We start from the raw sequence: 11,811 nt of genomic DNA on the forward strand, positions 1-11,811 counted from the left end.
TGGTTGGAGCAGAAACACGACACCGCATATTATCAAAACAAAGAAAAAAACTGTTTTAAAAGGGAGGCTGCTAAAGTGATTGCTTGGAAATATAGTAAGGGCAGTGGAAGAACTGTCGGGGAAATCCAACAATAAGACCCCCCCCCCGTCCCGCGCGAAAAATGATTCATTTATTCGGTTATTCGGATTTTTATAGAAACAGGTACCTAGTTATTCGGTTTTTTGAAAAGCGAATAATGCCCAGGCCTAATATGGATGGAAATTTATGCTCTTCTTAAAATTACATTTTAAAAATTCAGTTTTGTAAAATTATGATATAGGTTTATTTTCTTCGCTTCAGTATATTATTTGTGCAGATTAACAACTGCCAAGTTTTTTTTACTTGATGCTGAAACTGTTTGATGTTTTCAATTTCGGCTTTGGGATCTTTTATTGTAACTTATAACATTCTTAAACCTGACATTTACTATTCGTCTTTGTGACTTGTCCACAGACCGGGGCGGCATCAGCACGACCCTGCTTATCATCATTCTGGCTACTGTCATTGGTGGACTCTTCATGGCCATGGGAATCACATTCCTCTGCTACAGGTCAGCTGGGTTTTTTGTTTTTTTGGGTTAAGTTTGGTGAATGCAGTCTTCTGGAAATTCTTAAAGTGCTTTTGCCATGCAATTATATGGTGTTATTTCTGAAGGAAAGAATAAGGTCCATGTCTTAGGTACAATTAGAATTTTGTGTCAGTGTTGTAACCACTTTCTCAGTGACTTGAGGCCTACAGTGAAGTCTGCTTAAACCAAACACAGTTAATTCAAAATCAGGGGTAAACGGAAAGAAAATCAAATCCAGGCTAAACTGAAAATCCAGCTAAACCAAAGAAAATCCGGAGGTCTCACAAATTTTGCTTTGACGTATTCCATTTTACTTTCATGTGGCAGGTTTCAGTAATGATTTTTCCCCTTTGTCTAAGACGTGGTGTCTTTCTGTGGTCTCACTATGTTCTTTTGTGCAATATGAATAAAAATGAATATGTGGTATGGTTTAGGTATGTAATTGCTGACTGTATGAAATTACTTTGATTGCCTTTAACCCTCATCCTGCGGGAGCCGGGTTTATGTCGCCCGATAAGCCTATTTTGGCACCTCGCCTACATTCTGGTCCCGAATCAGTGTTGCCCCTGGCTCAGCGCACGCGCAGCGCGCATCCTCTTACGTATCATTCGGGTCCCGAGTCGGATCCCCATTCACGCAGGTCAAGTGTGTGTGCGTCAGTCTGCTTGAGTTTGTGTGCATTTGTGGCCTTCTTCTAGAAAAGCTTGCATTGGTTCGTAATCGAGGCATATGTCTCATTCAAAACATGCCAAGTTGGTAGCTCTAGATGTTTGTCCAATGAAATTATAGAAGAAATTGACCCACTTAGACATGAGGAGCTCGAAAGGATAGTCAGGAAACAAGACTTCCATTTTACTATACAAAATATTTCAAATGAGCTTGATTTTGTATGAAATGATACTACCTGATAAGAAATAAGCTTGTTTGATAGTTTTGAATACCATTGTGCAGGTACAAAGAACAATTTGAGTGTATAACATTCGGAAATTGACCTATATTATCCCCTTTCGAACCTCAGGTCATTCATAACAACAAGAGCGTCCAGAAAGGTTATTCGAATAGGCGTAACTACTAGTAATGTCTTATCAGCTTGTGAGAGGGGGTTATTCATGTGTTTGTAACACTTTATAAATAGAAAGCTATGAAAGATAGAGCGTTATTTTCATCATCGGTTAACACACTCCCTCGGTATTCATGGCGAAAACACACGTTTCCCGGCACCCGCGCTGTACACCAAAAGTACACACTGAGTGACCCCGGCGACCTGCCTGGCACGTCCGGCGTAATCGGTTGCTGATAAGATACGCATCTGGGCACAGACGCAGGATAAGAGTTAAGGCATAAAGAATTGTATAAAATTTTTACTCTTTACTTTATTTTTTATTTCATAGGAGACGCAGTCCCTCGAAAAATGTTAAAAATGGCAGCTCTGACAAAGGCAACGAAAAGAACTCAAAACCAAGGTAATTTTGAACTTAAGTAGTTGCATGTTGAAATTATACGACTTTATTAATGCTTGAGCTTAAAAGAACCCTTTTATATTTGGAGTCAATGAAATATGGATGTCTGAATAGAAAAAAATCTTCGTAAATAGTTTTAGTATTGTGAGTAGTGACTATTTCTTTTATCTGACATATTTTAATTTCGGTTTTCATGGCTCTTATTGTGCCTGGAATTACCGAAAAAGATTTGCAATAGATTCACTTGTTGTTAGTTTGAAAACATATGTCTTTGTCATGTTGTAGGCATCTCGTTTTTCAGACAACAGTAATGATGGTGAAGGCATATGTGTTTCTTAGTAAAGTAAAACCTCATGTATTATTATCTTTCCGGAAAATGTAGTTACGAAAAGAACCTGTAAAGTACGCCTTTTTTGACAGTCGAAAAAAAAAATACAACTTTCCTGAAAACTGGGATTTTTGGAGGGATTTCTAACGAAAATGTTCTAGAGTTTATTTGTTTGATGAATTTCAGAAAACGTCGTTGGGGCAGGAAGAAAAAGTGGATGTCCAGCGAGGAAGAGAGTGAGATGAGTGAGCTGCCACCACCTCCAGTGATTGTGATGGACCCCGACAGTGCTATGCCAGAGAAGGGCATCCTGAAAAATTCGTCTGCCCGACTGACCTCCCTTGATCACAGGAACAGCTCAGACTCCAATGGCTGCTCCAATGGAGATCAGGACAGTGTGGGCCCCTACATGTACGACGAAGATGAAGATGCTGAAGCTGAAGAAATCCGAAACATTTTCCGAGACGAGTCGACTGAAAATTTGGACCACCTTCAGGAGTCTGCAAGTTTTGACTTTGTGATTCCTCCTCCTCCTCAGCCCCCTCCTCCGCAGTTTCCACTGCCAGATTATTACCCATCACCTGCTGCCATGCGGAAACCTGGTCAGCTGGATGGAATGGAATATGAGAGTCCCTACGGTTATGGCCACCAGCAACACATACAGCTGCTGCCCCAGCAGCAGGTTCCTACGTGGCGCACAGCCCTACCTCCCCAGACGCTCTCTCCACCACAGTCAAGGATTGTCAAACTACGAAATCTCACCGACTACATGCAGCAAATGAATAAAGCGACCATTGACCTCTCTCCCTCCCCTGATGACCCCCCTACCCACACACTGTCCCCATCTACGTGTACGTCCGAAGACGTTCGCAGCAGCGAGACAGAACCCGACAGAATGTTTGCTCGTACTTCCCACTCTGACCACAGCCCCACATCGGTGACCAGCGGGTCCACCCAGTACACCGGGCGGCCCAGCTTTGGAAACCTCAGCCAGTATATTCTCAAGCGCAACGAAGCCACTACTAAATCAGGTGATTCTAGGGAGGAGGCAGACCAGCACAGTATTCTCGGGAAACATCGCGACTTCTTCCCTCAGAGCTCAGAGCCGAGCAACCATGGCCCGGGCCTCAATCAGTATTTACAACAGCACAATGACCTGAATGTTTTCAAGCCAAAGATGGCCCCCACCCGAGATGAACACCCCTCTGTGGACATGCCCCCTCCCATGAACCCCATCAACATCCGGACAATATTTGGCCTGGGTCATACGCCGGGGTCAACAGCCAGCAGAGATAGCAACAACACACCACATGGGAGCGTGAATGGGGATAACTCTTCCTTTACGGGCACTGGCAACTCGAAGAATGGTTACGAGAAAAGTTCAGGCTACGGCAGCGAGCAGGACCCGGAGAGGTTCAGCATTGATGAGGCTTCGCGCTCCGACTCGCACTCTCGCTCTGAGTCGCTGTCTCGTTCTCACTCTGCCTCGCCACCGAGCTACAGCGCTGTCATCCGTACTGGGCCCAACAGGATTCAGCTGGTCCCGGCTGGCCAGCTGGTGGAAGACGGTAAGGAGATTGAGGGTATTCAGCAGGAGCTCAACCGGTTACTGGAGAACCTCCCTCGCATCAATGCCGGCTCGTTTGAGAGATCTCCACTGCATTCTAGCGCTATGCCGAGCACTCCTCTCGCGGGACCTTTATCGGGGAGCCGGCAGCTTAAGGACGATGGTGGAGACAGTGGCACCCCCTGCATAGACCGCAGCCTTGAGGAGATTCCAGCACATTTCACAGACAAGGCATGGACCGGTAAAGCCAGGCGCCCCATAAGTGTGGCAGTGCAGGGTAAAAGTGAGAACACGCCCTCTGGAGAAGCAAGCTCAGAGGAACTGCAGTCACTCCTCATCGACAGTGGTGGCAAACAGTCGTGAGCTCCCATATTCTCTTGGCCTCTCTTATGTCGACAGAATGTGGATTTGGCCCTAGGATTGTGAGTGTTGTTATTAGCTGAAGTGGAGAAAAAGATTGGTTGATTCCTTTATTCGAGTTCCCTGATCAAGGTTGCGAATTGTTTACATGAAAATGGCCTTGCAGGAATTATGACGTGAACATGTGAATAGGAATGGAAAGAATGTTTACAGATTTACTTGAAAGATTTGATGACAGTGAGGCACTGATGGATCGGTGGATATTTCTCTTGTATTTCCCTTTTGTCTGTCTCGTACTTCATTTCAATTGTTTGTTTTGCTATTTTTATGTCTCTCCGAAATTGTTAAATTGTTGACAGAAAGTTGTGAGTTTGTGTGTTGTTAATATGCCCTGATTTTTAAGGCGTTATTGCGGATCTGTGCGCTGAATATAAGTGTATGTTATGTCTTTTTAAGGTTTTGTTTAAAAGGATGAGGGTAGAAAGTTTTGATGTTTTTAAAATTCGTATAATAGCACTTTTTCTGAATAAGACCAAGTATGTAGCATTAGTTGATAACATACTGAGGAGCCAAATAATCAAGTGTGTTGCCATAGGCAGAAGAAATAGGTTGAAACCATTCATTGTCAGGATGGAGGGGTGGGGGAGACGAGTCTCAATGACAGAGAGGACCTATGTTTGCCCTTAAAAAATAGCTTTTAATTGATGACTTAAAATTATGTTCTTCCTTCACTATGGTAATTTCCTCAAAATTTTTTGTCGTTTTGTGCAAAATTTATGTGAATCCATCACTATTTTATCACATTCTTCAATGGAGAATTTATGCTGTAGAACAATTATCAAAATGAATAGTGGTCGCCAGAACGGTCTCGAATGTCAGTACAAAGTAATGTGGTTCCTGTATGTATTCATGTGAAGACTTGGTCGGTCGGTTTTTTAATTCTTCTTTATGTAGAGGGACTAAGTGCAATATTGATGTTCAAATCACCTTTATTTGTCTAGGTCTAATGCAACATAGTTGTGGTTTATTTTTTCTTTCTGACTTTTTCCTATCTGAGTCAGAAGTGAACTGATGATGTTTAAGTTGATGAAATACAATTTATAAATGTATGGTTTATGTAATATACACATATTTTAAATATATATACAAACATATCTTTATATATTGCAGATGTAGATGATTTTGATATGTTGGATGTGGCGATCAAGTCTCTTACTCGCTAAATTCAAACATGTATTTAGATTACATTATGTCATTTTCATGCACTTATCCTGGTGCTCTCTTACATTAAGATGGTGCAAAAGTTCTGGCCTTTACCAGAGTATGATGCAGGTTGTAATTGCTGGACTTTTCCGGTGCTGTCAGCCACTTGGTCTTGACCAGGGTCCCAACAGGGTCGATCACACAGTGATATTTTTGCATTTCTGTTACAGGATTGCCTGATCACTGTGTTTGTGGTTTTAGCTGTTTCGCTACCTTCCCTAAAGGATTTGTACTTACATCTTTATTTAACTTACATCTTTGTCAAGAGTTCTGACTCCTTACCGGAAAAAAGAATCCTTTATGGTGCCACTTCAAGAACTGCTTGCTCGTGACATTGTTTCTTCCAATAACCAGGTTTAGGAGTTTTCTGCTGTTAGTGATGTTCCATATCGAAAAAAAATAGTAGTACAGTAAGGTGGTGAAACCGTTGAAAGCTCAGTTATGATAAGTGAACTTTTGTATGTATATTTTCTCAGGCACCTGGCTTGTCGTTCCAGATACGTTTCTGTGCAGATGACTTATTTCTTGTCAGGTTTATGCCAGGACGCCTGAATCATGGCTTCCATGAGATATGGATGTTTGAACAGCTGAGATATACTTCTAGTCATCTTTATGGAACTGCATTTAATCTGAACTCTCTATAGTTTACACTTTTGCCCTGAAGAGCTCACTGATACGCATTATTACTTATGAAATGAGCTTCGGGTCGTTTTTCTTATGCACCTGCAAACAGAACAATGTTGTGTGATGAAGAATTACTTTTACTTACTGGGTTTTTGTTTTGTTTTGTTTGGGTTTCATTGTTACCAGCACAAATGGTCATTAAGCGATTCGACATAGCCAAAGCTCTCTCATCAGGTTGATGTTTTAACTTTTGAAATACTTTCATGTTATAATGAGACTTATATTCCACATGTTTTGTCTCCTCTTCCCCCCCCCCCCCCCCCCCCCCCCCCCTTTTTTTTTTCTTGCTTTACTTACACTGTTTCAGGTTTTTTGACTTTATCAGAGAAATGTTGTGGATGTTAAATAATTAATGAGGAGGTGTGCATAGAACATCAAGTGGAGGAAAAATGAAACTTGCTTTCTTTTGCGCTTTGTTGTAGTGCTTAGGAGGGATGAAGTACAAAAATTGTTGGTCATTTTTTAATGTACACCTTTTGCGCTTTTAAAAATAAACATTTCGATTTGCTTCCAGTAAATGTGTTGGCATCGTTGTGCTGGGTATTATACGTACATTTTGACCACCATGTTTTCTTTCCGGCATTCTTCCCATCTCTTACCACCTGACCCAGTGCCCTGCCTTCTTGATGATGTGTCTTGTCTACAAGGATACAAAGCTCAAACTGAACTAAATCAGACAGAAGAGAAATGCTTTTGAGAATGTTCTTACAATGTACAAAACACCATAGTAGCTTTAAATTGTAGCTGTCGTATCCAGCTGAGGTGTTATTTTCTGTGTCTCAAGCTTCGGATTGGCTGGTTGTACGGTGATGCTTTGTCTCAGATTTTGATGAAAGGATTGTACGAAAAAAACATAAGTTGTCACCATAGAGTCAAGTGCTCAAGCGAGAAAAGGTATAAAATGTTTGATGTAAGGTGCGGCAGGTCTTTTAACCTGAGAAGTTTGTTTTATTGGAGTCTCTGTGTCTGTAACTGAAACATTTTATTATATTTTGACACAAGATGACCCTTGTATCCTTTTGCATATCATTTTTTTGGGGTACATTTTATGTCTAAAGGGTTTTTGATAATGAGATAGTTTAGAAATTGTTTGCAACCATAGGGGAAATATTATTTAATACCATATTGGTGAAATAATACTTTCTTTGATAAGTCACATCTATCAAAATAATCAGTTGCTTCAGTTGCTAGCCATTGGTGACATTTAGTCTGTATTGATATTTTCATTCAGTTCAGTACCTTTTAGCATAATTGAAGCTTTGACGATCTTAAAAGTCAGTATCATTGTGTGGATTGGCGTATGATTGGTTGTAATGACTTCAAAGACTTGCCTTTATCCCTTCCAACTTTTTCTCCTTTATTATCATATCATGAACACTGCCAGTGTTTTAATGTCTTTTAAATATTAAGGTGCTATTTATTCTGAAAGAACATGTGTTGTCATTCTATTTGGTTCATGATTGTGCTTATTTTATCGCCTTATTTTTCTGTAATGTTGAAAGATGAATGAAAAAAATGAAAGGTTTTGTTATGCATAATTTAGGTAAAAGTTTCATAACTATATATTTCTACTTATACTGGAGTGCCAGTAATTCTTTTTTGCTGTTCCGCCCCCTCTGACTTCTTTTTGCATTGAGTAAATATCTACCTTTGCTGAATTGAAGTTGTCATATTCTTCAAACTACATGTATGATGCTGTTTCTTGGCACATGTCTAGGTTTGAGCTGAATAAAATTCCTGTTGTAAATGACTTGTAAAGAAAATGGCTTTTGATGTTATGCTCGTCGTTCTGCTTTTATATACTTTCTTTTTCTCTTCTTAACCTGCCTGCTCCATGTCTCCCTCTCTCCCTTCATTTCTCTCTCTCTCCCTCTCTCTAGCTTAGCAGCTGACTAGGATGTAAATATATATGTGTGTTTTGTATGTTATAATGATCAAGGACATATCATGTTTTAAAATTGCAGGAATATTTTGTTTTTCTGCCGATCCAATTTGCAAAATGTTTGAATTTTTAAATTTTGACCTTCAAATTTATTTTCATCTACTAAATTATTGACTGTTTTGTATTTTTATGTCCTCTTGACTGACACTGATGGTTGTTCTCTTCGTCCTTACTTTTTTCAAGCCCAAGGGATCCTTTCTCAAAACTTTCCCTGGGAATCTCCCACCAGTTTTGATCTTTATACAAGTACAAGTGTGAGTTACAACAGAATTGCATTTAATTAAGGTTGCAGTTTTGCCAAAACTTTTTCTTATTCGTTTACTCACTTCTATTTCTATTAAATATTCGATGAAGTATTATGAGCCACCTCTCAAAACATCTGCTCATCTATAAATAGTCTTCATTTTCATTGATGATTCACAAATATAATAACAGGAAGTAAAACACCGGTTTCCTTTCATAATTGGACCTGCGCTCAAAATCAAAAGATTTTGCTTCTTTTGAGGTTCATCCACCATCGTTCTCTGTACAAGCAGAAGCCTTTTGTATTTCCTCCTAGTTGTTTGAGTGTGTCGATCCCTTCCTCATGTTGTCTCGTTGTACACCATGGTGTCATTTTAGAATCTTGACAGTAGAATCAGTATTAGAACCCACCCAGCTCACTGACCTGTATTTGTAGATGTACTCTGTTTTGATTCAACATTATTATTTTTTCAAGAGCCACCTTCTTGATGTATTGTTAGTTACTGTATGTGTTCTCCTCTTCATTGATGTTCTATAATGTGAACTTGTGCCAGAAAAGAGACGTCTGATTTTCATCTTCACTGTGGTGGTGAACCATTTGTGTCTTATTGCATGGATGATTTGTGGCAGCATGAAATACTTGGAACTGAACAATTTTTAATTTGTCCTTTGTCATATCCAGACTTCTCTTTAACAAAAGAAACATATAATGATCTATCAGATAGAGAGTATGTTTTGCCATGAAAGCAAAAAGGAATACTTAAAGCTTGGTTTTATTGTATTAAATTTAAATATGCTGTCACAATCAGAACCCTTCTGTCTGTAACATTTTTGTGCTGTATATTATGACTAAAAGAGGTGATGTGCTGGATAATGAAGAGTGAGAAGAAAAAGTGGACAAGTGGAGAATGAAAAACTGCAACAACAACAAAATTTAATAAAAGCCCAGTGTAATTGGGAAGTCTCTATAACATGCAATCTACTGGCATAAACATCAGTAGCAGAGCTACAGTGAGTGTAGATTTTTACTCACACCTTCATTTTGTTAGCATGGGAAAGAAGGTATACAGATATATTTGTGTCCAAATAATGATGAATTAATGTATCTGACTGTTTGAGTCTTAATGTTTAAGATTTTGTTATTTTTTATCAACAACTTTTCAGACATTTATGTTTTGGATCTGACTCTCTATAGTGTTATCTTGTTTTTGTACAGAGTTTAATCAGAGGAAAGATCTCAGCAAATCATGTCAGCTAAGGCAAGCAAAGGAAGAACCCTGCTTAAAAGATATGGAGGGAAAAACAATGGAAAGAAAGATGTGTGCATATCTTTGTGTGCAACGGTGCTTTGTGTTCACTTGACTGTTCTTGCCCGATTTTTCTTCCTGTTTTTGCTTTGCCCAAGCATAGCAATGGCTCTGCGCCTAAGCATATCAGTGGATTTGTAAATGGTCAGTGGAGTGAAAAATAAAGTACTACCTTATTTTCAAGGAGACAAATGTTACATTGTACTTCTACTTATGTACGTTAGCTCCTCTGATAGTCATACACCGTCCTGTTGGTGCAGAAAAAAGTTGCATAGGTTTCATCCTCAGAGTTCTGTACTTTTGAAGATTTTTTTTGATTTTGTATTATAATTTCTGTTTGTGGAAGTATTTCTGTCTTCTGTAGTGGGTGGTTGGAGGATGTCAACAGTAAATAGGTTCAACTTCTTTTCTTTCATTCTTTTGTTTCTATCTGTCTGTCTTACTGTTTCCCTGTACACTGTGACAGTTATTGTGTTGGTGTGCATTTCTTAACTATAAAAAAAAATTATCTCCCCCGCCACCCCCCACCCCAGCACAATCCTAAGTAGGGGGTCAGACATCTAATTTGGAAAGGAACCAAGTAAGTTTTGTTACTCTTTCTTAAAGTTACGCTGATTATTATGAACATGACACTTAACAAAATTTTTGAAGTTGATACTAATAATATTATGATAGAAGTGATTTTTGCAGGGAGACAAATTCTCAAGGAAATTATGGATCTTATGTTAAAGAGTGAACAAGTTTACATTATGTTGTGATGATGATGGCAGTTATGAGGTCCAAATTCTTTGAAAAATACCTCTTTTGTTCTGGAATTAATTTTTTATTTTTTGTTATGTATCATGTATATATATATTATGCAAACACTGCAATTTTTCAAATGCCTTGAATTGCTTGCAATGTTGCATAAACAAAAAAATTGTGTTTGATTTTTGTGAGCACATCTTGCCCCATTTTTCTTTTTTTTTTTCTTTTTTTCTGAGCGGTACTATTTATGGCTGAGTTTTATGTGTGCAGAATGGATCTTGATATTGTACCTTTACTTTGGAACATTTTTTGGATATAAAGATGACTTTTGATTTATTTTAAATAAATGTACTTACAAGTTTAGTTGTGTGGTCTTGCTCTTTTTTCTGTGTTTGGTCTTTGAAAACCTCAAATTAGCAATGAAAACTATTACATATTTATTTTATAAATTTCTGTAAGTATGTAAATATTTCTCGTGGGTGGTTGGCGGGTGCTCTAGTGTGGTTTTGGTCCTTCTTTCCTTTCAAACATCTCTTGTCCTTATCTCACCTCCTTCTTTTTGTGTTTGTTACTCTCTTGTAACACATAATCTATTCTTCAGCTCTTATATGACCTTATTGTGTTGCAAGTGCCGTAAAACTCTTACTAAAACCAAACTATTTCTCTCTATATACGATATTTGATATACGCTGGGACCTGCTCAAATGACCACCTGTCAGTGATAATGGCCTGTACAAATGACCACCTCCCGCTTCCCCGTAGTTTTTTTTCCTAGTATTTCAATGCCACTGCTCAAGATGTCCACCTGTCTAAGACAATAAGTTTTTCTCTCGACACTTTAGGCCATTCCCAAAGGGGGGGAATATATCTCGTTCATGTACAGTAGAATTGTAAATGGGCTGATTCATCGTGTCTCGCTCGTAACTGTGCCCGATCTGCAACAGGGAACTGCTGCTTTTTCTTTCCTAATCCTTACTATTGTCATTTTCTTCTACTTCTTTTGTATGTTTGTCACTCTCTTGTGACCTCCTATTTCCGGGGTGCCTAGATAGTCGAAGCAGACTTTGTGCTGTTGAAGCTAGAGAGGTGAGCAAAGTCTGATTCCCTGTAAAGACTTTTCTGTTGACACCCACCCCTTGGCGTTCATATGACCTTATGCAGTTGCGAACGCCGTAAAACCCTCTACTAAAAAAAACCCAAACAAACAAACTTTGTGGCGGTCTTGGACAAGTTTGACTACATACAAAAGCCTGTGGTGTAATGGTGCGGCTCTCTGCAGTGCACGCAAAAGACTTTAGTTCA

General features: G+C 39.1%; 1 protein-coding gene across 2 annotated transcripts in view; it reads left to right on the forward strand.

The window, feature by feature from the left end:
- LOC101850200 (disintegrin and metalloproteinase domain-containing protein 22) overlaps positions 1-10,870 on the forward strand; it is a 54,385-nt gene extending 43,515 nt beyond the window's left edge. For both annotated transcript variants that reach the window (XM_005107308.3, XM_005107309.3), the window contains 3 exons: positions 494-590; positions 2,000-2,071; positions 2,583-10,870. In XM_005107308.3, coding sequence (XP_005107365.1) covers positions 494-590; positions 2,000-2,071; positions 2,583-4,326 — 1,913 coding nt within the window. In that variant the 3' untranslated portion in view covers positions 4,327-10,870. The remainder of the gene's footprint in view (positions 1-493; positions 591-1,999; positions 2,072-2,582) is intronic.
- Positions 10,871-11,811: the final 941 nt, after the last annotated feature.

Source organism: Aplysia californica, unplaced genomic scaffold, assembly GCF_000002075.1.
Source record: "Aplysia californica isolate F4 #8 unplaced genomic scaffold, AplCal3.0 scaffold00591, whole genome shotgun sequence".
Classification (NCBI taxonomy): domain Eukaryota; kingdom Metazoa; phylum Mollusca; class Gastropoda; order Aplysiida; family Aplysiidae; genus Aplysia; species Aplysia californica.